Source organism: Sus scrofa, chromosome 14 (assembly GCF_000003025.6).
Source record: "Sus scrofa isolate TJ Tabasco breed Duroc chromosome 14, Sscrofa11.1, whole genome shotgun sequence".
In the NCBI taxonomy this organism is placed as follows: domain Eukaryota; kingdom Metazoa; phylum Chordata; class Mammalia; order Artiodactyla; family Suidae; genus Sus; species Sus scrofa.
In genome coordinates, this window is record NC_010456.5 from 20,149,991 (window position 1) to 20,177,662 (window position 27,672).

At 39.6% G+C, this 27,672-nt stretch overlaps 1 protein-coding gene across 22 annotated transcripts in view; it reads left to right on the top strand.

Moving 5' to 3' along the window:
• Positions 1–27,672, top strand: part of NEK1 (NIMA related kinase 1) — a 187,618-nt gene that overhangs the window by 5,360 nt on the left and 154,586 nt on the right. For 18 of the 22 annotated variants that reach the window (XM_013982714.2, XM_021072842.1, XM_021072846.1 and 15 more), the window contains 2 exons: positions 18,425–18,572; positions 19,204–19,300. In XM_013982714.2, the coding sequence (XP_013838168.1) occupies positions 18,456–18,572; positions 19,204–19,300 (214 nt within the window). In that variant the 5' untranslated portion in view covers positions 18,425–18,455. The remainder of the gene's footprint in view (positions 1–18,424; positions 18,573–19,203; positions 19,301–27,672) is intronic. The other 4 variants (XM_021072840.1, XM_013982715.2, XM_021072850.1 and 1 more) reach the window with 1 other exon arrangement.

Here is a 27,672-nt window from a genome sequence, read left to right on the forward strand (position 1 = left end):
TGCTACTCAGCAGGATCTCCTTGTAAATCTAAGTTGTGTCTGATAACCCAAAGCTCCTGATCCCTCCCACTCCCTCCCTCTCCCATCCGGCAGCCACAAGTCTATTTTCCAAGTCCATGATTTTCTTTTCCAACAGAGGAATTTACATGCACATTTTTGGGTTCCTTCTGTTTTTTCTTCCTCCTCCCCTGGGTTTGGGCCCCTCAGCTTTGCTCTCTTTCTCCTCAGCCCATGAGGCTGCTGCTTTCTCCTTAAGCTCCATTCTGCTATGCCACAGTTTGGAAAATGTCTTCAGGCAAAAGACTGGGTGCATCTGGGACTCACTAGCTTATTCCACTGCCTAGTGCATTTCTTTCCGTTGTTTCATGTGCTTTACTCAGATTTTATGATGGTTTAGGGGGTGAGCAGGAAGGTCAGATACAGGTACATCATCATCGTGGGAACAGAGTGTCACTGATTATAATGTCCCCTTTCAGTCAGTTTCCCAGATTGTACATGGCATTTCCACTCTCAGCTGTGTTACATATCCCTAATCTGGAGACATCTCTAGTCGTCTGCCAAGGTGGGAGTGGTGGTCACGTGCCTCGGGGGTGGAGGAGGTGAACTGCACAGTCAGCGCCAGTCCTGGGTCAGCCTAGTCTTGAAGTAGTCTGATTCCCTCATGCTGCCTGAGGACATGACTTTATTTCTCTGGTTTCCTAAGTCAGTTGCTGCTTGTGCTTGTCTTCATCAGCTCCAGAATTTTAACTGTTGTTTTCTCACCTCTTTTGCCCTTCTGATCCTTTAAAGTTGTGTTGGTTTGGTTTGGGGAGGGAGTGGTGCTAAATATGCATGTTCCCGTCTGGTGTATTCAGTTGTAAGTTGAAGGGTTTGTTTTTTTTTTTTTTTTGACTTTTTAAAGATTTAGTCTAAAGCAATTACTCTTGTGGCATCTTTCGATTTTTCGGAAGGAAAGGCTTTGGGCATCTCTGTCATTCCTACTGTTTGTGGTCAGTAGTGCAGTTTTAAAAGGTTGAAGTTTCCCACTTTGTGACCTACTTCTTTATTTTCTTCTTGAGTCACAGACTTAGAATTGATGGAGCCTTTACAGTTGCATTGTATTTATTTATTTATTTTGTCTTTTTGCCTTTTCTAGGGCTGCTTCCCATGGCATATGGAGGTTCCCAGGCTAGGGGTCTTAATCGGAGCTGTAGCTGCTGGCCTACACCACAGCTCATGGCAACGCCAGATCCTTAGCCCACTGATCGAGGCCATGGATTGAACCTGCAGCCTCATGGTTCCTATCAGATTCGTTAACCACTGCACCACAAAGAGAATTCCATGCGTTGTATTTAAATCTTTGGGGTTTTTTAGATGAAGAAACTAAGACCCAGGGAAGTCATGTGGTTTGCTTTTGGTCACATAGCTTTTCTCTTCTGAATCCATCGCTTTCTTTTTGTCTTTTGTCTTTTGTCTTTTGAGGGCCACACCCTCGGCATATGGAGGTTCCCAGGCTAGGGGGTCTAATCAGAGCTACAGCTGCCGGCCTACGCCAGAGCCACAACAACGCCAGATCCAAGCTGTGTCTGCAATGTACACCACAGCTCTCGGCAATGCCGTATCCTTAACCCACTGATTGAGACCAGGGATCGAACCCACAATGTCATGGTTCCTAGTCAATTTTGTTTCCTCTGCACCATGACGGGAACTCCTGAATCCATTGCTTTATTTGTTATTTCACAAAACTCTTTGGAAAACTTAAATATAAAAAAATCTTTGGAATTCCCACTGTGGCTCAGTGGGTTAGGGATCCGACATGGTCTCTGTGAGGATGTGGGTTTGATTCCTGGCCTTGTTCAGTGGGTTAAGGATCCAGTGTTGCTGCAAGCTGTGATGTAGGTTGCAGATGTGGCTTGGATCTGGCATTTTGGTGGCTGTGGCATGACCTCTAGCCTGGGAACTTCATATGCTGCAGGTGGGGCTGTAAAAAGAAAAAAAACAACTTTGTTTTACACTTTGAATATCCTCAATATCACATATTAAAGGGATTAAATTGATGTAGTTGTTAGAAACCCAAGATACTGTCAAGTCGGTCTAGTGATTTCCCTCTGAGGTTGGAAGCTGAGGCATAGAAAGGATAAATGTTCATGTGTAGTTTGAGTTCTTCACAGTAATGGAATTAACAGGATTCATGTACTTCTTCAGTTACATGTCATGATGATTTTGGGTGTGTAAGCCTCTAGTACATTTGCTTGTTACCACTTATTTGATTTGGTTTGAAAGATCTCTTAGGATTGTAGTTCAGCTGGGAAGTCTCTGGTCTGGGAAGTAACTCTGTTAGATATATTGTAAGGCCCTGAAATAATCTGTCTTTTCATGTTTTCTCTTTCACTTCTTATGTTGCAGTGTAGTCTAGTGTAGTCTTCAGAAAGATGTCTGCCCTGGAGATGATTTGGTGGCAATGAGAGACATCCTTCTTCACTTCCAGAGCAGTAGATCCTTCTGCACTCTTCTGAGGTGTCAGAACACACTGCTAGTCAGTGGTGGACAGTGGGCTGCAGTGCTAGGACCCTGGGGGCCTCCATTTTGTTAGGTGGTCCCTCAGAAGGAATTGGCAGTATTTTGAGGGAGGGCCAAATGGACTAATTTTGTCTTTCTTTTTCTGCAAAAGTCATAGAATAATGATGATTGGGAAATAATGTCATTATTTATGGTTATTATTTAATGTAATTCAATTTATGAAATTTAGTTTTCTAAGATGAGTTTATATTTTTTGCTAAATATCATAGTAATGTAATAAGATGTCCTGGAGAAATCATTAAATTCTGGCTGATACCCAGGTAGCTATTGTATTATGCCAGTTGACCAGACTTGGGCTTGAAAGTGTGTTTGCAATGACTTTTCTTCTTTAACTCACTAGTAAAGCTGTAGTGCTGTCATAATAGTTACTTTCTTGTTTCTCTTAAATTTGCTAAAAGCCTTGTCATTTCTTACAGAACTATTGAAATAGAAAAGTTTCCTAAGGTAGAAGAGGCTCTTTGCCACAAATTTCTAAAAAGCATAATCATCCTGTTGATTTTACCACAGGCAGAGTTCCGGCCTTTAAGTCTTACAGACCCAGGATATGAACTGTCATTTACGGAGACTGGATCAATATTTTAGAGGCAAAATAAATTAAATTTAGTAATAATGGGTGAAATGAGAACTTGGATTTGTTAATTTACAATGAAAGATATAGTAAACTGTCACATAAATTTTGATAGAGTCTTCATGACAAGCCCATTTTCTCTTAGAAGGGAATTATACATGGAGAGCCTGCTTGGTATGGAATAGAAATAGAAGGGAGCAAGTTAGGTGAATGGGTATTTTTCAGATTATTTATTTATAGTCTATTTTTTATTGAAGTATAGTTGACAGACACTATTACATTAGTTTCAGGTGTACAACATAGTGATTCAATATTGTATACATTATCTTGATAATCTAATTACTGTCTGTCACCATATAAAGTTATTAAAATACTGTTGACTGTATTCCCTATGCTGTACTTTATATCCTCATGATTTGTTGTTTTATAACTAACCTAATCTCCCTAACCTATTTCTCTCATCCCCCACCACTGATCCAGGAACCACCAGTTTGTTCCCTGTATCTGAGTCCCTTTCTCTTTTGTTAAATTTCTTCATTTGTTTTCTTCTACACATTCCTTGCCTAGGCGAAATCATATGGTACTTGCCTTTCTCTGTCTGACTTTCTTCACTCAGCATGATACCCTCTAGTTCCATCCATATTGCTGCAAGATTTCATTCTTTTTTATGGCCAATATTCCATTGCATACATATACCACATCTTTTTTATCCATTCATCTATTGATGGACACTTAGAGTGCTTCCATATCTTGACTATTGTAAACAGCTGCATTGGGCCACATACATCTATTTGAACTGGTATTTTTGTTTGCTTCAGACAAATATCTAGAAGTGGAATAGCTGAATTATGTGGTAGTTGTGTTTTTAATTACTTGAGGGACCTCCATATCATTTTCCATAGTATCTATACCAATTTACATTCTCACCAAGAGTGCACAAAGATTCTCTTTTCCCCACATCCTCTCCAACATTTGTTATATGTTGTTTTTGGTAATAGCCATTCTGACAGGTGTGAGGTGATATCTCATTGTGGTTTTGATTTGCATTTCCCTGATGATTAGTGAAGTTGAGCGTGTTTTCATGTGTCTGTTGGCTATTTGTATGCCTTGTTTGGAAAAATGCCTATTCAGGGGCTAAGCCTATTTTTTTAATTGGGTTTTTCTTTTCTTTTTCTTTTTTTTTTATGTCTAGTTGTATGAGTTCTTTGTATATTTTAGGTGTTAACTCCTAGGTATTAACTCCTCATAAGTTATATTTTGCCATTTTTCTTATCAGATATATTGTTTGTGGATATCTCCCATTCAGCAGCTTGCCTTATTGTTTTGTTGATAGTTTCCTTTGTTGTACAAAACTTTTTTAGTTGGATATTGTTCCAAATGTGTGAGAAAGTAGCCCAGTTTGATTGTTTTGCATGTGGCCGTCCATTTTTCCCAGCAACATTTATTGAAGAGTCTAACTTGCCCCATTGTATATTCTTCTTTTCTTCTTAGATTAATTGTCCATATTAATGTAAGTTTATTTCTGACTGTCTGTTTTTTTCCATTGATTGTGCTTTCTTTCTTTCTTTCTTTTTCTTTTTGGCCATACCTGTGGCATGCAGAAGTTCTCAGGCCAGGTATCTAACCTGCACCATAGCAGTGACCCAAACTGCTCAGTGACAGTGCTGGATCCTTAACCTGCTGCACCACAAGAGTACTCCCCTCTAGCTTTTTTCTTCTTTCTCAAGATTGTTTTGGCTATTTGGGGTTACTTATATGTCCATATAAATTTTAGAATTATTTGTTCTAGTTCTTTAAAAAATGCCTTGATATTTTGATAGGGATTACATTCAACCTGAGGATTGCCTGTGGCAGTAGGGTCATTTTAACAATATTAATGAGCATGGTATGTATATCTTTATATTTGTGTGTGTCATCTTAGGTTTCTTTCATCATTGTCTTATAGTTTTCCAAATACAGGTCTTTTACCTCCTTAGTCATATTTATTCCCAGGTATTTTATTCTTTTTGATGCAATTGTAAATGGGATTGTTTTCCTCTGATAGTTCATTGTTAGTATATAGAAATACAGCAGATTTCTGTATATTAATTTTGTATCCTTCACCTTTGTTGAATTCATTTATTAGTTTTAGTAGCTTTTTGGTGGTATCTGTAGTATATTCAATATATAGTGTCATTCCATCTGCAAACAGTGATGGTTTTGCTTCTTCCTTTCCAGTTTGGAGTCCTTTTATTTCATCTTGTATATTGCTTTGACTAGCGAAACTAGCAATTGCTTTGATTCAACTTCCAATATTATGTTGAATAAGAGCGGCAAAGTTGGCATCCTTTTCTTGTTCCTGATCATAAAGGAAATGCTTTCAGCTTTTCACCATTGAGTATAATGTTGGCTGTACATTGTCAAATATGACCTTTATTATGTTGAGTTTCTTCCCTTTATACTCATTTTGTTGAGTATTATCTAGATGGATGTTGAATATTGCTAGAAGCTTTTTCTACATCTGTTGAGATAATCATATTTTTTATTTGATTTTTTAAAAGATGTATCATATTGATTTGCAGGTATTGCACCCTCCTTGCATCCCTGGTGTAAATCCTACTTGATCATTGTATATGATCCATTTAATGTGTGTTTGAGTTTGATTTGCCTATATTTTGTTGAGGATTTTTTTTTTTTTCATTTTTGGCCATTCCTGGCCAGGGATCAGTTCCAAGCCACAGTTGTGACCTACACCACAGCTGTGGCATTGCTGGATTTTTGAACCCACTGTGCTATGCTGGGGGGTCAAACCTGCAATCATCAGTGATATTGGCCCTTAACGTGATGTTTTCCTTTTTTTGTGGTGTCTTTGATTTTGGTATCAAGGTGATGTTGGCCTTGTAGAATGAGTTCAGAAGTGTTCCTTCCTCTTCAGGTTTTTGGATAGTTTGAGAAGGATAGGTGTTAATTCTTCCTTGATTAGTGGTTCAGTTTAATTATTAATAATTAGTCTGTTCATCCTTTTTTTCTTCCTGTGTCAGTCTTGAGACATGGTGCATTTTTAGTAATTTATCCATTTCTTTTAGGTTGACCTTTTATTTGTGTATAATTAAGCACAGTAATCTCTTATGATCCTTTGTATTCTGTGGTGTTGGTTGTAACTTCTCTTTCATTTCAGACTTCGTATTTGTGTCCCCCCTCTTTTCTTGCTAGAGGTTTAGCAGTTTTATTTCTTCAAAGAACCAACTCTTAGTTTTATTGGTCTTTTCTTTTTTCTTTTTTAGTCTCTATTTCATTTATTTCTGCTCTGATCTTTATAATTTCTTTCCTTGTGCTAACTTTGGGTTTTGTTCTTTTTGCAGTTCCTTTTGGTTTAAGGTTAAGATGGTTTATTTGAGAGTTTTCTGGCTTCCTGAGGTAGTCTTTTATTGCGATAAACTTCCCTTTTAGAACTGCTTTTGCTGTCTCTCAGATTTGGATCATTGTGTTTTTGTTTTCATTTGTCTCCAGGTATTTTTTTTTGATTTCTTCTCTAGTTTGTCATTGACCTGTTAGGTGTTTAGTAACATTGTTTAGCCTCCACATGTTTGACTTTTTTTTTTTGCAGTTTTCTTCTTGCAGTTGATTTTTAATCTCATACCATTGTGATCAGACAAGATGCTTGATATGATTTCACCCTTTTTAAATTTATTGAGACTCATTTTGTCACCTAACACATGATCTAACCTGGAGAATGATCCATGTGCACTTGAAGAGAATGTATGTTTTTCTGCTTTTGGATGGAATATTCTATATATGTATATATATTTTTGATCTAATGTGTCATTAAGGCCAGTGATTCCTTATAGGTTTTCTGTCTGGATGAGCTGTCCATTTGTATAAGTGGAGTATTAAAATCCTCCATTAATACTGTGTTACACTCAAGTTCTTCTTTTATGTTTATTAATTTTTGCTGTTTGTGTATATATAGGTGCTACCCTGTTAGATGCATATATATTTACAGTTGTGTCTTCTAGTTAGATTGATCTGTTTATCATTATTTAATCTTATTCTTTGTGTGTTGTTATAGTCTTTGTTTTAAAGTCTATTTTGTCCTCTGTAAATATTGCTACCCCATCTTTCCTTTTATTTCCCTTTGCATAGAGTACCTTTTTCCATCCTCTCACTTTCTGTGTATGTCTTAACTTTGAAGTGACTCTCATGTAAGGCAGCATACATGCTGTGTCTTTTGATTAGAGCATTCAGTCCATTTGCATTTAAGGTAGTTATTGACAGGTGTACTTATTATCATTTTGTTAGTTGTTTTCTTTTTTTTTTTAGTTTTTTTTTGTTCCTTTTTTTCTCTTTTTTTGCTCTCTTCCTTTGTGATTGTTATTTTTGCTGTACCCATGGCATGTGGAAGTTCCTGGGCCAGGGATCAAACTTGTGCCACAGCTATGACACTGTGGCAATGCCAGATCCTTAACCTGTTGTGCCACATGGGAGCTTCCTTTTCTCTTGTGATTTGATGGCTATCTGTAATGTTATGTTGGAATCCTTTCTCTTTTTTGTGTATCTGTCTATTATAGGTTTGGTTTGTGGTTACCATGGAATTCATCTTTCTCCCCTCTCTCTCCTTCTGTGTGTGTGTATGATTATTTTAAGTCAGTGATCTCTTAAATTTGACTTCATTCTAATAACTTTGCATTTTTACTTACCAGTCCCCTATGTTTAATGTTTTTGTCTTCATTTTTTCATATCTTTTTTTTAACATATCTGTTAACTACTTATTGTGGATATAGATAATTTTATGACTTTTCTTTTTAATCTTCCTACTAGTTTTATAAGTGTTTGATCTGCTACTTTTACTGTATGTTTACTTATACAAATGATACTTTTCCTTTTATGATTTTCATATTTCTAGTTATGGCCTTTTCTTTTGTACCTTTCTTGTAAAGTCAGTTTAGCTGAACTCTTTTCACTTTTGCTTGCTTGTAAAACTCTTTTTCATTTTTTTTATTTTTTTGGTTTTTAGGCTGCTCTCGTGGCATATAGAGGTTGCCAGGCTAGGGGTCCAGTTGGAGCTACAGCTGCTGGCCTACACCAGTCACAGCAATATGGGATCTGAGCCATGTCTGTGACCTGCACTACAGCTCATGTCAATGAGGGCTGCTTAACCCACTGAGCGAAGCCAGGGATCAGACCTGAAACCTCATGGTTCCTAGTCGGATTTGTTTCTGCTGCACCATGATGGGAACTCCCTGTAAAACTCTTTATCTCCTTCAAATCTAAATGATAGTCTTGCCAACTAGAATATTTTTGGTTGTAGTTTTTTCCTTTCATCGCTCTAAGTGTATCATGCCATTCCCTTCTCACTTGCAAAGTTTCTCCTGAAAAATCATCTGGACTAGTTGCTTTCCTTTTGCTGCTTTTAAGATTCTGTCTTTATCTGTGAAGTTTTTGCCATTTTCTTTTAATGTTTTATGGCTGTGGACCTCTTTGAGGTTATCTTGTTTGTGACTCTATTTCTTGAATGTGCATGTGTTTTTTTGTTTTTTTTTTTCCCAGGTTAGATAAATGTTCAGCTATTATTCCTTCAAATAAGCTGTCTTCCCCTTTCTCTGTCTCTTCTCTTTCTGGCCCCTCTGTAATGCTAATGTTACATGATTGATGTTCCAGCAATCTCTTAAACTATCTTCATTTTTTTGAATTCTTTTTCATTTTTTTCTGTTCAGCTTGAGTGATTTGCACTACTCTGTCTTACAGTGTGCTGATCAGTTCCTCTGTATCATCTGATTTTTTTCTTTATGCATTCTAGTGTATTTTTTTATTTCAGAGATTGTATTCCTCATGTCTGTTTGGTTTTTCCTTATGCTTTTTTAGCTCCTTATCAGACTTCTCATCCATTTCTGTTCTGAATTTATTGAGTGTCTTTATGATCATTACCCTGAACTCTTTATTGGGTGGATTGATTATCTCCATTTTGCTTAGACTTTCTGGAGTTTTGTCTTGTGTCCTCCTATGTTGCGTATTCCTCTTAACTCCTCTTTTTGCCTAAATCTCTGTCTTTGTTTATTTATTTATTTTTCTGTCTTTTTTAGGGCCATACCCACAGCATATGGAGATTCCCAGGCTAGACGTCTTATTGGCGCTGTAGCTGCTGGCCTACGCCACTGACACAGCAACTCGGGATCTGAGTTGCATCTGCGACCTGCACCACAGCTCACAGCAACGCAGATTCCTTATCCACTGAGTGAGGCCAGGGATTGAACATGTGTCTTCATGGATACCAGTCGTCTGTGTTAACCACTGAGCCACAATGAGAAATCCTCTGTTTTTATATTTATGAAGTAGGCAGGTCAATTATCTTTCCTAATATTAGACAAGTGGCCTTTTGTAGGAGATGTCCTGTAGGACCCAGTGGCACACTCCTCTTTGGTAACCAGAGCTGTTTGCTCTAGGAGTGCACCTTCTGTTGGTCCTTCTGTTTTGGTGGGGCAAACTGCTGTGGCCATGCTGGTAGGTGGGGCTGGCCTGTGGCCTGGTTGATTGCCAGGTGCTGCCAACTGGTCGCTGCCACTGGTGGGTGGTGCTGAGTACCAGTGTGCCTGGCTAAAGATGCCCTGTAGGTGGTCTCCAGGGCTGTTTCCATCCCATTAGTAGGTTAGTAAGACCCTGGTGCTAATAGGCTTGAGGGAGGACATCAGCTGGCTCTTGCCACTATCAGTGTCCTTGTGGAAGAATGGACTTCCAAAAATGGCTGCTGCCAGCATCTGTGTCCCCAGGGGGTGTCCCAGTGGCCCTCCCACCTCTCTGGGAGGCTTTCTAAGATCTCCAGGTGGTTTGATCCAGGCTTCTTTCAAATGATTGCCTCTCAGAGCTGTGTTCAACAGTGGGTGAGAGTTTATGTGTGCCCTATAAAAGCAGAGTCTGTTTTCTGTGGCCCTCTGGCTCTATTGTATACAAGCCCTGCTGGCCTCCAAAGCAAAATGTCCTGGGGGCTCATCTTCCTGGTGCAAGAGCCCCAGGTTGGGGATCCCCATGTGGGACTTGAACCCCTCACTCCTTAGGGAGAACCTCTGCATTTGTGATTACCTTCCTGTTTGGGGGGTCACCTATGCATGGGTGTGGGTCTTCACCACTCCTACTCATCCCTTGAGGTTCCTTCTTTGTATCTTCAGTTGTGAAAAATCTTTTCTGCTAGTCTTCTGGTTATGTTTATAGATAGTTTTTCTTTAAATAGTTGTAATTTTGGTGTGCTTGAGGAAGGAGGTGAGCTCATGGTCTTCTTACTGTCATCTTAGCCACACCCCCTGAACTAAATATTTATTTTTAGATTAACATTGTGAATTCATGTATCTTCACCATGTGTGGGATCTTGCCCGTAGGCAGTGCTAATGATTGCTTTTGTAACACTTTTTCCTCTCCCTCTCTCTCTTGCCATCTATCTTCCTCCCCTTTCCCCCCCTTTTTTTTAACACTTTCACTACCTAGCATATTGTACTCTGACTTCCATCTCCACCACTCTCCTGAAATCACTATTGCTAAAGCTACTGATGACGGTAATCAAGTATATTATGGTATCTGGTGTGGTAAAGGTCTAAGTATGATACCAGTGGCAGAAGTAGAAGAAAAAAATTAATACATTTCTTCATATCAAAATAAACTTTTAGGAGTTCCCGTTGTGGCTCAGTAGTTAACAAATCCAACTAGGAACCATGAGGTTGTGGGTTCGATCCCTGGCCTTCCTCAGTGGGTTACAGATCTGGTGTTGCTGTGCGCTGTGGTGTAGGTCGCAGACGCGGCTCGGATCCCGAGTTGCTGTGGCTCTGGCGTAGGCCAGTGGCTACAGCTCCAATTAGATCCCTAGCCTGGGAACCTCCATATGCCGTGGGTGCGGCCCGAGAAAATGCAAAAAGACAAAAAATAAAAAAAGTATATATAAAAAATAAACTTTTATATTTCAATAAAATTGAAAGGCATTTGACATATAAGCCAAAAAAAACTGTCTTGAGGAAGGGTTAGCTAACATCGTCATTAAAGAAGAAGCTTTACAAACTAATAAAAAGAGAATGAACTTGGAGATGGCAGAGGGATGTGGAGCTCACCTCCTCCCACAAATAACGTTAAAAAATACATCTATATGTGGAACAGTTCTCACAGAATACCTATTGAAAGCTGGCAGAAGAGCTCATATAAAGCTGCAGGAAACGTTTCCATGTGAACGGGTAGGAAAAAGGGAAAAGGTAGATGGGACTTGCCTCCTGGAAGGAGCTCTGAAAGGAGAAAGGTTCCCTCACTTTGGGAACCTCCCTCACCAGCTAGAAGGTCCACCAGGACAGGTAGGAGAGCTTGAGAGGCTTGAGAGGACAGTGTGGAGTTGGCTTGCAGTCCTGCAGGGTAGAGAGAGAGAAACAGACAGTTCTTGTCACATCACTGCCCTTCCCAGCCCCTGACGCTGGTGTTGATACTCAGGCTTCAGCAGAGGGATCCTGGGATCCCTCTGGGTGCAAGGAGACAGCCAGAAGGGCCTGGAGTGGGACCCAGGCCACAGCTGGGGATGTGCACCAGATGGAGTGCAGGTCTGCCTTAGGAGCCCTGTCGTCAGCATGCAAAGGGGGAAGTGTATAGTTACAGTGGAACATGGCTCTGGCTGCCATGTGTTTTGTGACTTTTTTGGGTGTGCACATGCAGAGGTGGGGATTAAATCTATCAGCACTCCCACAGTGGGTGAAGGGATGTGGCTGTGGTGGACTTTTGTGCTGGTGAGTTCTGAGACTGCATGTGCATGCCTGGGGGATGTCCAAGCTGATTGCTCACACTCCTGCAGTGGAGGTGGTCCCCAAGGACAGCACTAGTGACAGTGAACTTTGTGGGCATGCACACTGGGTGGCAGGTGGGATTAGTGGCATCTTGGGAGCACTGCGATGCAGGTTTGATCCCCACCCTGGCATAGTGTGTTAAGGATCTGGTGTTGCTGTAGCTGCGACTCAGGTCTGCAACTGCGGATCAGATCTGATCCCTTGCCCAGGAACTCTATATGCTGTGAGGTGGCTGAAAAGAGAAGAAAAAAGAATTTCTCAGGCATAAAAGCTGAAAGAATTCCACAATATTAAGTCCATACCCAGAAAAATATTGAAAGGTTATCTTTTTTTTTTTTTTTTTTTTGTCTTTTTGCCATTTCTTGGGCTGCTCCTGCGGCATATGGAGGTTCTCAGGCTAGGGGTCCAATCGGAGCTGTAGCCACCAGCCTACGCCAGAGCCACAGCAACGTGGGATCCGAGCCACGTCTGCAGCCTACACCACAGCTCACAGCAACGCCAGATCCTTTAACCCACTGAGCAAGGGCAGGGACCGAACCCACAACCTCGTGGTTCTTAATCGGATTCGTTAACCACTCCACCATGACGGGAACTCCCTGAAAGGTTATCTTTAAATAGAAAAGAAGCAACAATCTATGGGAAAGGGAAAATCATAATAGGAAAGACAAATGTATAAAATGAAGATAAGTGCATTGATTAAAAAATAATAAAAAACTATATGAAAGCAGTTTTAACTAAAATGAACAGCAAAAGGATAAACATGAAGATAAGGAATAGAACATGAGAAACACAAAATGAGCGGGAGGGAAGTAAGAAAATATAGATCATTTAGAATGTGTTTGAGCTTATATGACTACTAGTGTAAAGTAAGTAGGTATAGTGATGAGTTAACTTGAAAGCCAGGGTAACCACAAATCAAAAACATAGAGTGGATTCACAACAACAACAACAACAAAAAACTCAAGCATAATACAAAAGAAAACTCTCAAACTGCAAAAGGAAAAACAAATTTAAGAAAGGAATAACAAAGAAATACAAAAAGTGGAAAATAGGGTTTAAAATTGCTAGAAATAGATCCTTATCAATAAATACTGTAGATGCCAATGGATTAAAGGCTTCAGTCAAAAATGTAGAGTGGCAGAATGGATATGAAGTAAAAACCTGCAATGTGCTGCCTATGAGAGACCGACTTTAGGGCTAAGGACACACATAGGTTGAAAGTGACAGGATGGATGGAGTTCCCAGGTGGCCCGCAGGTTAAGAATCTCACATTTTCACTGCTATGGCTCAGGTCACTGCTGTGGTGTGGGTTTGATTCCTGGCTCTGGACTGCATGCTGCAGGTGTGGCTGAAGAAATGAAGGAGATAGAAAAAGGTATTTTATGCAAAGGAATGAAATAATAAGGATCAGAGATGAAATAAATAAAATAGAGATTAAAAAATAAGAAAAAATCAATAAAAACAAGAGCTGGTTTTTTGATAGGATTAAACCAAAATCGACAGACTTCTGGCCAAGCTCACCAAGAAGAAAAGATAGAGAACCCAAATAAATAAAATAAGAAACTTGAGTAATAACCAATACTGCAGAAATACAGAAAATCACAAGAAAATGCTTGGACAGCTATATGACAACAAAATGCACAACCTAGAAGAAATGGACAAATTTCTAGAAACATACAGCTCGCCAAATTAAGAGGAATCAAATAATTTGAACAGAAAGAACACTAGACGTGAAATAGAATCTGTTATTAAAACAACTCTCTGCAAACAAAAGTTCAGAATCTGATGGCTTCACTGTGGAATTCTACTACACAAACAGGAAGAATTTATATTGATCCTTGTCAAACTATTCCAAAAGATTGAAGAGGAGGGAACATTCCCAAAGTAATTCTGAAGCCACTATCATGTTGACACCAAAACCAAAGATACTACCAAAAAATAATATATAGGTTGATGTCTTTGATGACTATAGGTGCAGAAAGCCTCAACAAAATATTAGCAAACTAAATTCAGCAATACGTTAAATGGTATCATACACCGTAATCAAGTTGGTTCATTTTAGACCAGGATTGCTCAACATATGCAGATCAATCTGTATGATACACACTCAACAAAAGAAAACCACCTGATGACTCCAGTTGATGTAGATAAAGCATTTAATAAAATTCAGCATCCATTCCTGACAAAAACTCTTGCTAAAATGGGTATGGGGTGGAGTTCCCGTCTTGGCACAGCAGAAAAGAATCTCACTAGGAACCATGAGGTTGCGGGTTCGATCCCTGGCCTTGCTCAGTGGGTTAAGGATCTGGTGTTGCCTTGAGCTGTGGTGTAGGTTCCAGACATGGCCCGGATCCCATGTTGCTGTGGCTGTGGTCTAGGCTGACAGCTGTAGTCCTATTGGACACTTAGCCTGGAACCTCCCTCTGTATGCCGTGGGTGCAGCCCTAAAAAGAAAAAAAAAAGGTATGGAGGATCATATCTTAACAAAAGGCATTTATGGCAGACCCACAGCCAACGTTATACTCAGTGGTGTAAAGCTGAAAACTCTCTTGCTAAATTCTGGAACAAGACAAGGATGCTCACTGTCACCACTTTTATTTGAAATAGTATTGTAAGTTCTTGCCACAGCAACCAGAAAAGAAAAAGAAATAAAATCAATCCATATTGGAAGGGAGGGGAGAGAAAAAACTGTCATTGTGTGCAGGTGATATGTTACTCTATATAGAAAACTCTGAAGATGTCACACATAAACTATCAGAACTAATAAATGAGTTCAGCAGGGAAGCAGGATACATGATTAATGTTGCATTTCTTTTCATTATCCTGTTTAAAGTCACGTCAAAAAATTAAAATGCCTAGGAATAAACCTAACAAAGGAGGTGAAAGATAGTGCTTAAAGGATGAAGGAAATATTGATCAACATAATTGATAAGGAAATTGGTGATGATACATATAAATGAAAATATATCCTATCTTGGATTAAAAAATTAATTTTTTTTGTCTTTTTGCATTTTCTAGACCTACACCCGTGGCATTAGTTGAGAACTTTCCCCCTTTTTTGCCCCTGATACTCCACAGTTTATTTTTTATATATTTTTTAGTTAAAAAATTTTTTTTTTTCTTTTTGCCATTTCTTGGGCCACTCCCGTGGCATATGAAGGTTCCCAGGCAAGGGGTCCAATCAGAGCTGTAGCCACTGGCCTACACCAGAGCCACAGCAATGCAGGATCTGAGCCACGTCTGCAGTCTACACCATAGCTCACGGCAATGCTGGATCCTTAACCCACTAAGCAAGGCCAGTGATTGAACCCGCAGCCTCATGGTTCCTAGTCGGATTTGTTAACCACTGAGCCATGACAGGAATTCCAAAAAATTAATATTGTTAAAATGACCATATTACCCAAAGCAATCTAAAGATTTAATACAATCTCTGTCAAAGTATCCATGACATTTTTCATAGAGCTAGAACAAATAATCCTAAAATTTATATGGAACTAAAAACGATCCAGAATTCCCAAAGCAGTCTGAGGAAAAAGAACAAAGCCAGGGGCCTAAATCTTTCAGATTTTAGATAATACTTCCAAATCAAAATAATATCATATTGGCAAAAAAAAACAGACATATGTGTCTGAACAGAGTAGAGAGCCTGGAAAAAAAACCCACATACCTATGCTCAGTTCATCTTTGACCAGAAGCAAGAATATGCAGTGGGGAAATGACGGTCTCCAGCAAGTGGTCTTGGACAGCTGCGTGTAAGTCAGTGAAGTTAGAACAGTCCCTCACAGCATACCCAAGTAAACTCAAAGTGGCATACAGGCTTAAACATAAGACATCATACAACTAGAGGAGATCATAGGCAAGACATTCTCTGATGTAAATTTTTGCAATATTTTTTTAAACTTTTCTAAGGTAGTAAGACATAAAAGCGAAAATAAACATAGGGGACCAAATCAAACTTATAAGCTTTTGCAAAGCAAAGGAAATCATAAACAAAAAGATGCCTTGGACTGGGAGAATATACTTGTAAACCATGCAACTGACGAGGATTTAATTTCCAGAATGTGCAAACACCTCATGTAACTCAATATAAAAAAACCCCAGAAAGCAACTGATCAACCGAATCAAAAAATGAGTGGAAGACCTGAACAGACATTTCTCCAAGGAAGACATACAGATGGCACATGAAAACATGCTGAGCATCGCTGATTATTAGTGAAATGCGTATCAAAACTACAATGTGGTACCACCTCACATAAGTCAGAATGGCCATCATTAAAAAGTCCACAGATAATAATGTCTGGTGAGGGTGTGGAGAAACGGGAGCTCTTCTACCCTGTTGGTAGGAATGTGAATTGATGCAGCCACTATTGAGAACAGTGTGGAGTTTCCTTTTAAGGAAAACTAAAAATGGAGTTACTATATGATCTTGCAGTCTCACTCCTGGGTATATATCCAGATAATATGAAACCTCTAATTTTAAATGATAATGTATCCTAATGTTCATAGCAGCACTATTTACAGGATCCAAGACAGGGAAGTAACATAAAAGTCCATTAGCAGGTGAATGGATGAAGATGTGAATATATTCAATGGAATATTACCATAAAAAGGATGAATATTGCCATTTGCAGCAACATAGATGGAGATTATTATACTAATTGAAGTAAGGCAGAACAGTGAACGACAAATCTCATAAGATATCACATGTGGAATCTAAAAAGATGATACAGATAAACTTATTTACAGAACAGAAACTGACTCACAGACATAGAAAACAAAATTATGGTTACCAATGGGAAAAAGGGAGGGAGGGTTAAATTAGGAGTACGGATTAACAGATATACACTACTATATTAGGTAAACTACAGTTACATACTGTATGGCATGAGGAACTATCGTTAGTCTCTTGTAATAATCCATAATGGAGAACAATCTGAAAAGGAATGTATGTCCTATATATATTTATACATATATAAAACAGACACTTTGCTGTATGCCTAAAAATAAATATATCATTTTTAAAAAAATAAGGGGGACTATCCCAGTAAAAAATGGACAAGAACCCGAATGAATGGTTCAGAAAAGAAATAGAGCAGTTTATAAACATGGAAGAATTTTTCAAGTTCATTGGTAAGCAAAAGCACTTCAAATGAAAGTGAGACTCTATTTCCCCTTACCAAACGTAGTAACAGTAGCAACAGATTGTGACATGATGCTTGCTGTCTGCCAGCACTGTTCTCAGGACATTCCTGAGATGGACTGATCTCCCATCAGTTCTGTCAGAGATGCTATTATCCACATCACCCAGATGAACAAACTGTGCCACTTAAGTAACTTGTCCAAGGTCACCTAACAAATAAGTGCTAAAGCTAGCATTGAGACCCAGGGTTTTAGTGCTCTTTAACTATTACCCTTTATTGCCTCTCAAAGATTTTAATAAGTAATAGCCAGTGTTGAGATACTACTTATGGGAGTTCCCCTCATGGCTCAGGGGAAATGAATCTGACTAGTATCCATGAGGATGTGGGTTAGATCCCTGGCCTTGCTTAGTGGGTCGGGGATCTGGTGTTGCCGTGAGCTGCAGTAACAGCAACATGAGAGCCGAGCCGAGTCTGCAATCCATACCACAGTTCACAGCAACACGGTATCCCTGACGCACTGAGCAAGGTCACGGATAGAACTTACATCCTTATGGATACTTGTTGGATTCATTTCTGCTGAGCCACCATGGGAACTCTCTAATGTGCATAGGGAGTTGACGTTGAAATTTATGCTAAGGATTTTTTTTTTTTTTTTTTTGTCTTTTTGTCTTTTCTATGGCCACACCAGTGGCATATGGAGGTTCCCAGGATAGGGGTCTAATCAGAGCTGTTGCCACCGGCCTATGCCAGAGTCAGAGCAATGCTAGATCTGAGCTGCATCTGTGACCCACACCACAGCTCATGGCAATGCCGGATCCTTAACCCACTGAATGAGGCCAGAGATCGAACCTTCAACCTCATGGTTCCTAGTCGGATTTGTTTCCCACAATGGGAATGCCCCCGGAAATCTTTATAATAAGTACATAAAATGTATGTACAGAAATTTAATCTGAAATCTTTTTATAATAGCAAATACTGTAAACAACTTAAATGTCTAACAAGAGGGTGTTAGTTAAATAACTTTGGGAAGTAGTCTTATTAAGCTTGCAGATAGAGTAATCCTGCTAATTAGTTAATGGAGGAAAAAGTTTGCTTCTTTCTCCATGTACATTAAGTATATACAGTATTTGACTTTACAAAAGATTCTTATAAAGTTGAAATGTCACTGATTTTCTCTTTTTAGCTATTTCTAAGTTGTATGAGTAAAATTCAGATAAAGTTTATTTAACCTCCAGTAAGTATTTAATGTTTTTTAATTAAGCAAATCATTGAGGAATTTGAATTTGAATTAAACATTAAAATTGTTGTAGATGACATGCTTTATCTCTATTACTGTTACTCTTTTTTTTTTTTTTTTTTTTTTTTTTAATGTCTAGCCTCTCTGTTCAGATGCCTTAGAAAAGAACCATGGAGAAGTATGTTAGGGTGCAGAAGATTGGAGAAGGTTCATTTGGAAAAGCTATTCTTGTTAAATCTATAGAAGATGGCAGACAATATGTTATCAAAGAAATTAACATCTCAAGGGTAAGTGTATTTTTTTTTTTTTGATTACTCAAGTAGAACCTTGCTTACAAGAGGACTGCCTGTTAGAAAATAAAAAATACATTGCAATGCATCACCTAAAGTATAAGAGTGCCAGTGATCGCAGAGAGAACTATTCATTTTGGAAGAGTCTGTAAATCAAGAGTTTTTTCTGTGATGTGTGCTCATGCTTATGTGTTTAAAAAAGATACTTCATCTACTGCTTGGTAATTTCATCTGGTTTGAACATTTTAAAGTTTTTTATTTGTTCTTCCAACTCATTCTTTTTAACTTCTGGCTGCATTTTAGTATTTGGACTGTGCTTTCCTGGTAGTATTATTATTATTATTATTATTATTATTATTATTATTATTATTTTGCTTTTCAGGGCCGCACCTGTGACATATGGAGTTTCCCAGGCTAGGGGTCTAATCAGAGCTACAGCTGCCAGCCTACACCACAGCTCACAGCAACGCCAGATCCTTAACCCACTGAGCAAGGCCAGGGATCGAACCCACAACCTCATGGTTCCTAGTTGTCCGAATACAACTCCGGTAGTATTATTTTTATCTGCTCTCTCTTTGATGGACTTTTATGTTGTAATTTACCGTTTTCTTTTTTCCTTCTATTTAAGATGTCCAATAAAGAAAGGGAAGAATCGAGGCGAGAAGTTGCAGTTTTGGCAAACATGAAGCATCCAAATATTGTCCAATATAGAGAATCATTTGAAGGTCAGAAAAATTTGCAAGAGAGCTCAAAAGAACTCCTAAGACATATGACAATTGTTGTATACTTACATTTTAAGGATATTTTTGTGACTTTTTCTCAGGAAGGAAATTATATCATATCTCTGCTTCAATACCTATGTGTGTGTGTGTCGGCTTGATTCTGGAGTAATACACCATGCTGTCCCTGTGTAGCCTGCAGCTGGCTCACTGTCACTAGATTTGCTTATAAAGAGACAGTGTGGTCAGTGCAGGAGTTTGCACAAAGGCAGAGCAGTCATTTATACCTTTTAAAGCTAAGCTCTGTTTAAGTGCTTTCACCACAGCCACTGAGAAAATGTTCTGATCTTAGAAAGTATCCTACTTCTTGGTGTTCTCCTGTATATTTCATTATTATAATATCAAGGTATATTGAAAGTGTTTTCAAGTTCTTAAAATATTAAAAAGTATTACTCTTTTAGACCATCATGTTTTGTAGTGCATGAACTAAGGTAAGACAAAGCTTCTCTGAAGGCAGGTCAGGGTGGTTTATTGCAGTCCTATTGTGATCCTCCCCATTATTATCATAAATCCCTGTCAATTGCAAAATAAAATGATAATTTAGATTGAAAGAGGATAGTTTAGGAGTTCCCATTGTGGCACAGCAGAAATTGATCTGACTAGTATCCATGAGGTTGTGGGTTCCACCCTGGCCTCACTCAGTGGATTAAGGATCCAGCGTTGCTGTGAGCTGTGGTAAGCTTGGATCCTGAGTTGCTGTGGCTGTAGCTGTGGCTGGCGACTAAAGCTCCAATTCGACTCCTCGCCTGAGAACTTCCATATGCTGTGGGTGTGGCTCTAAAAAGAAAAAAAAAAAAAAAGTAGAAGATAGTTTAAATGGCTGTTTCTGGGTCTCATTACCTTTCAATTTCAGCATCTGAATTAAGGTGTTCTTGTTCCCAAATAAACCTGTTACCTATTGAAGAAGGACATATTTAAAAAAAAAATACATGAATCAGCTAACACCTTAATGTCATAAAGTACTCAGTTTATTTATTTTATGAAGGTAGCTAAGTGAGGCTTTATATCTCATGTGAAAGAGTACGATATTAACCATCTCTTCCTTCCTAGGGCCTTGAATTTCTTTTTCTTTCTCCTAGCCTCTGTCCTTTGGTTTCTTTTTTTTTTTTTTGATACTTTTTTGTTGTTGTTGTTGTTGTTGTTGTTGTTATTGTTGCTATTTCTTGGGCCGCTCCCGCGGCATATGGAGGTTCCCAGGCTAGGGGTTGAATCGGAGCTGTAGCCACCGGCCTACGCCAGAGCCACAGCAACGCGGAATCCGAGCCGCGTCTGCAACCTACACCACAGCTCACGGCAACGCCGGATCGTTAACCCACTGAGCAAGGGCAGGGATCGAACCCGCAACCTCATGGTTCCTAGTCGGATTCGTTAACCACTGCGCCACGACGGGAACTCCTGTCCTTTGGTTTCTTTTCTCTTTCATCACCAAGATTTTAGTATTTCAAGGTAAAAGGTTTGAATGTATGTAGCAAATACACTATCAAATGTTTTGTATTTATGTTAAGTGCTTCACCTAGAAATATCTAAATGATTCAGAAGGGGTAGCACATTCTTTGATTATGTTTATTACTTGCATTTAATTTTTTTTGAATTTTTAATGCTGATTTTATTTTCATTTTAAAATTATTATTGAAGTACAGTTTCTTTAGAATGTCACGATTAATTTCTGCTGCACAACAAAGAGACTCAGCCATGCATACGCACACATCCATTCTTTTTCAGATTCTTTTCCCACATAGATTATCACAAAACACTGGGCAGAATTCCCCGTGCTACACAGCAGGTCTCCATTGGCCAGTCACTCCGTACACCATAGTGTGCAGCTATGCTGACATTTAATTTTAAAGGGGTAAATACTCATGGTAAACATATTCAAGAGGACAGACATGCATAAACCCAGGTTCTTTGTTCTGCCATTCGACTCTCATTCTCTAGGGGTCAACACTGTAAGTAATTCCACGTTGATTCCTTACTGTATTTTCTGTAACTCTGTGGAACAAGCTTATATGTATAGCTTTAGTCACTTTTTTTTTTTTTTTAAAGGACTGCACCTGTGGCATATGGAGGTTCCCAGGCTAGGGCTCGAATCAGAGCTGCAGCTGCCGGCCTACACCACAGCCACAGTAATGCCTGATCCAAGCTGCATCTGCAACCAACACCACATCTCACAGCAATGCTGCATCCTTAACCCACTGAGGGAGGCCAGGCATCCTCATGGTTACTAGTCGGGTTCTCAACCTGTTGAGCCACAACGGGAATTCCTAGCTTTAGACACTTAAGAACGTATGTACTTACTTCTGTTCTTTTCATTTCATATCTCATGGGTTTCTTTCCATGTCACTGGGTATTGATGTGTCCTGTTTTTTACACCTTTCTTGTAATAATTGTAGGATGTCTCAGTGTCTGTGCTACTTTGTGGCCCTGTCACAGTTTGTATAGCTGGTTTTATTTTCTAGGGATACTTAGGTTATATTTAGTGTTTCATTAATGCAGACAGTGTTGCACTCAGCATCCTTGGACATTGGTCTCTGTGCTGTGGCAGTATTTTAGAAGTGAAATTGTTAGACTTAAGAAAGGAAAGTTCCTGTGTCTCACTAGCTCTCCAGCCCTGGCTTATAAGTTCCTTCTCAAATGTATATGATGTAACATCATCTGGTGATTCAGTACATTTAGTTGCAGTCCCTATTTCTGCCGTAGCTGAACCATCTTCTCATTTTAATCACATAGCTCTTTGGACCTTTTAGTTTCTCATAGAGCTTTTGGGAGCTGTAAAACACAAATATTTATTCTCTAAAATGATTAAAAATAACTTAGATATGTGAACATTTTAAATGTGTCAGTTTTTAAAAATGGCAAGTTGCTTTAAAAAGTGACAATTTGATGTTATTTTGAATGTCTGCCATGAAGGATGAGGAAATTAGTGTAGTTAAAATTTCTCCCATTTTTTTGTTCATTTGCCATGGTAGAAGTAATAATTTATCCTTTCTTCTGAAGTTATAATTCTTAGAGTTGTTTGGCCTTGGTTCTATATTTAGACAAATTTAATTCATATTGTTAGTTCTTTTATACTTTAGAGATACTTGAATTTATCTTTCCAGAGAACTCCCTTTCCAGAGATACTTAAATTTATCTCCTGCTTGGTTGGATTTCATCAGTTTTTTTAATAAAGAGCTTGTGGATACTGTATTCCTTCAATGCAGTTAATATTTTCATTTCCGAGAGTGTCTAGTTGATGCTTTTATATGTGAATAAGTGTCTTTGATGACCTGTTTCCCCTTCTTTTTTTTTGTCTTACTGCCTTTTCCAGAGCCGATCCTGCAGCATATGGAGGTTCCCAGGCCTAGGGGTTGAACTGGAGCTACAGCTGCCGGCCTACGCCAGAGCCACAGCAACACCAAATCCAAGCCGCATCTGTGACCTACACCACAGCTTATGGCAACACTGGATCTTTAACCCACTGAGCGAGGCCAGGGATGAAACCCACAACCTCATGGTTTCTAGTTGGATTCGTTAACCACTGTGCCACGATGGGAACTCCTGTTTCCCCTTCTAAATACATCATGTCTTCTGGCATTGAATGTTTCCATAGAAAAGTTTGAGTTCAGCATAAAGCTTCTCCTCTTCTTGAAGGTAATTTGCTGTATTACCTTTATGCTCAAAGGATTCTTTTTTTAGGATTGAAATTCCAGAATATGACTTAAGTATTAATAATTCTGATCTTGTTTCTCTTGGAACATTTGTACCCTTTTTGCCTGCAAATCCTTGTTTTTCTTTGTTGCAGGAAAAGTTTTCATTTCACTATTTTTTAAAAAAAACTCTATGTACCTTAACATAAGGAAAAATATTCCAAAATTTGTTTGTCAGAAAGTTGTCTTGCTTACAGTCTAATTCTTTCTTGTAAAGCCTCTCATGTTACAGGATGTGCTCTCATTTTTTTTTAATACATTAAAAAACAAAATGCTTTTGGGGACGAAGACTCACTGAGTTACTTTTGAGTACTTGTGGAGGTCCTCAGGCAGAATAAGTTTTTTTTGTTTTTTTTTTCCTTTTTAGGGCCGTACTCACAGCATATGGAAGTTCCTAAGCTAGGGGTTGAATCAGAGCTATAGCTGCTGGCTTACACCACAGCCACAGAAATGCAGGATCCAAGCTATGTCTGCAACCTACACCACAGCTCATGGCAACACCGTATCTTTAACTCACCAAGCGAGGCCAGGGATTGAACCTGCAACCTCATGGTTCCTAGTTGGATTCATTTCTGCTACACCACAACAGGAACCCCAGAATCAGTTTTTTTTTTTTTTTTTTTTGTCTTTTTTGTTGTTGTTTTGTTGTTGTTGTTGCTATTTCTTGGGCCGCTCCCGCGGCATATGGAGGTTCCCAGGCTAGGGGTTGAATCAGAGCTGTAGCCACCGGCCTACGCCAGAGCCACAGCAACGCGGGATCCGAGCCGCGTCTGCAACCTACACCACAGCTCACGGCAATGCCGGATCGTTAACCCACTGAGCAAGGCCAGGGATCGAACCCGCAGCCTCATGGTTCCTAGTCGGATTCGTTAACCACTGCGCCACGACGGAAACTCCTTTTTGCTATTTCTTAGGCTGCTCCCGTGGCATATGGAGATTCCCAGGCTAGGGGTCTAATCGGAGCTGTAGCCACCGACCTACAGAGCCACAGCAGCTTGGGATCGAGCCACGTCTGCAACCTACACCACAGCTCACAACAACGCCGGATCCTTAACCCACTGAGAGAGGGCAGGGACCGAACCCGCAACCTCATGGTTCCTAGTCGGATTCGTAAACCACTGCGCCACAACAGGAACTCCTGATGCCTTTTTTAAAAACTGATTCTGGGAGTTCCCGTCGTGGTGCAGTGGTTAACAAATCCGACTAGGAACCATGAGGTTGCGGGTTCGATCCCTGGCCTTGCTCAGTGGGTTAAGGATCTGGCATTGCCATGAGCTGTGGTGTAGGTTGCAAGCGCGGCTCAAATCCTGCCTTGCTGTGGCTCTGGCGTAGGTCGGCAGCTACAGCTCCGATTCGACCCCTAGCCTGGGCACCTCCATATGCCATGGGAGCGGCCCTAAAAAAAAAAAGGGGGGGCATCAAAGAAATTCAGTGTTGATTTTCTAATTGCAGGTATTAGATGTCATTGTAAGTCTTCTAAAGTATCTTCAAAGGCAGTAATGGTTATGTTGTGACAGTCATGCATGCAAACTCACTAGGATGATTTTTTTAAAGTCTCAATATTATACATATGGGAATTTGGACATAGGAAAAAATTCCACTGACAACATAAGAGATTTAAAAACTACTCTGTTTCAGTTAACTTAAAAGCTAACGAAGATCATGTGTATTACAAAAACTGATAAGTGAATCAATAAAAGACAGTGATATTGAGGAAAGATGTGGAAAATTTGGATAGAATTGTTTTGTAATGGAGTTCCCGTTGTGGCTTAGTGGGTTAAGAACCTGACATAGTCTTTGTGAGGATGTGGGTTTGATACCTGGCCTCACTCAGTGGGTTAAGGATTTGGCATTGCAACAAGCTATGGTATAGGTTGCAGACGCAACTGGAGTCCGATATTGCTCTGGCTGTGGCATAGGCCTGTAGTTTTGGCTTCAATTAGACCACTAGCCTGAGAACTTCCATGTGCTGCAGGTGTGGCCGTAAAAAGAAAAAAAAATGTTTTGTAACACTGGAAAGTGGAGAGAAAACAGTATTTCCAGGTAAATAAATGTATAATTAAATTATAATATTAAATATTATAATTAGACACTTTACTCCTTCGCCTATATTATTAAATTTATAAATTAAAAAATTTTGATATTATCATTGAGAAAGTCTTGTGATACTATGTATTTGGGTATCTGTTATACATTTTTATTTACTGTTACTCATGTATTGCTCTCTGTTTTTGGTTATCTAGTTATCAACTTCTAATTGCTTTCATTTTTTTGTTTTTATTTCCTACAGACTACATTTATTATCCTCCTAAGTTTGTTTTATTTCTTACTGTTGCTAAAGTAGTTTGTATACCTTTAATGGAAATTTTCCAGTCTCATATATGAAGATAGGTGTTGGCATTCAGCCTTTTCCCCTTGGTATTGCCATAGTCTAACTTCTCATTTTGCTGGAAGAAAGCCTTTCTTTGAGGCTCAATTTGAATTGTTCTTTGCTGCAGATAACTCAGAATCTGACCAGCATTGGTTTAAGTGAGGAAAGTATTTAATGGCCTCACCTAATAGGAATTCTCAAAGATGGGCAGTCCTGTGTACAGGGTGTAGATGGCAGCCTCGGCTCTAATTTCTGCTCTGACGTCCTTAATACAAGGTTTTCAGCCTCATGCTGTCACCTTGTCCCAAGATGACACTTTGCAACCCCAGGTGGTGCCTGCATCCAAAAGGTGCTGAAAGCAGGGACAAAGGGCAGCATAGCATTTCTGTCCTTGGTTCTTTTCCTGTGACCAGATGAGTCAGTGCTGTCTCAGGAATCTCTGTTCAGATTTCCTTGTAGATCTTGTGGGCCAAAATGGGGTCAGTGACCATATTTAACTGTAGGGGAGACTGGGAATTAGGAAATCTGGGATTTTTTTCAAAAGCTTCTGCAGTGAGGAGTTCCTGTCATGGCTCAGTGTTTAACAAATCTGACTAGGAACCATGAGGTTGCAGGTTCGATCCCTGGCCTTGCTCAGTGGGTTAAGGATCCGGCGTTGCCATGAGCTGTGGTATAGGTTGCAGACGCGGCTCAGATCTGGCGTTGCTATGGCTCTGGTGTTGGCCAGCGGCTACAGCTCTGATTTGACCCCTAGCCTGGGAATCTCCATGTGCCACGGGAGTGGCCCAAGAAATGGCAAAAAGACCAAAAAAAAAAAGCTTCTGCAGTGAGAGGTGATCAAGGGAGAGAAGTGTAGAGTTATGGGGCCAGCCAGCCAGCTGCAAGTGCCTTGCTGGATGTCGTGGCTTACGTCCTCCGCTAACTCTCCATCATTTTGTAACACACATTGAGGCTTTGTCATCTGCTTTATAGTCTTGCGGCCTCAATTACAAGCAGGTTCTAGGTAGTGGTAGTTTCTAGCCTTTTTGGAGAGTGTTCTCTCAGCAGTGTGTGGGCTCGCTGGTGCTCTGAGTGGTGTCCTGAAGTCTATATCTCTAGCATCTCGTGCCAAGTGCCTGCAGCATAGTTGGCACTAAGATGTTAAGTGATTGAATGACTGCAAAACAGACTAGTACCTCCTTCCCAGAGGAAAGGCTTTTCTGTTAACCCTCCATTTTAACTAGTATTTATCCCCAAATAAATCAAATGTTTAGGCAGCAGAAAACACCACAGAGCTCAAGTATTTTAGTTCAAGATTGCTTCTCCATCTTTCTAAGGTCCTCTTTAACCTTTTCTGTCTCTCTGTCCCTGTCCCTGTCCATCTCTCTCATGCAGACACACACACATACTCATTCCTCTTTTAAAAAATAGTCTTTTGATAGGTTTATTTAATTTTTGATACATGCGTATGGTACAAACTTCAAAGCTACATAACAGTAAAAAGTTTGCCTTCTGTTTTTCTCTTTGAGCCTCCTCTTTTTTTCTCCAGGAAGTACCCACTGTTACCACTTTCTGGTTTCCTTCCAGAAATATTCTAAGCACTAGTAAGCATACCTAAATAATAGCAAACTGTACATAACTTTTTGCTTTTTGTTTCTCATGCTACATAAATGGAGCCATCCTATACATATTTTTCATCAGTAGTAGATCATACAGTTTTCTGCCTTTTTTTTTTTTTTTTTGAATGGCCATACTTCCGGCCTATGCAAGTTCCCAGGTTAGGGGTCATATAGGAGCTGCAGCTGCCTGCCTACACCATAGCCACAGCAATAGCAACACGGGATCCGAGTCACATCTGTGACCTACATCACAACCACAGCAATGCCAGATCTGAGCCACATTGTGACCTACGCCACAGCTTGTAGCAACGCCAGATTCTCAGCCCACTAACGAGACCAGGGATTGAACGTGCATCCTCAGAGAGACTATGTCAGATCCCTTACCCGCTGAGCCACACCAGGGAACTCCTGTAAAGAGTGATACAGATTCTTAATAAGCTCAGTCATTCAGGTTCCCAACCCTGGCACATTAGAAGCAGTGTAGCCTTTACAAGAAGCAAGACCATCTCCCAAGTTGCAAGAATAAGCCTGCTGACAGTGAAGCTGTCAGCACAGGCACTACGAATGTGACGGAAAGGCTGTTCTTTCAGTTGTAACAAGTGCTCTTGGCCACTCTTCCTTACCTGGGCAGAAACAGCATGGTCTCATTCCTACATAAGAATA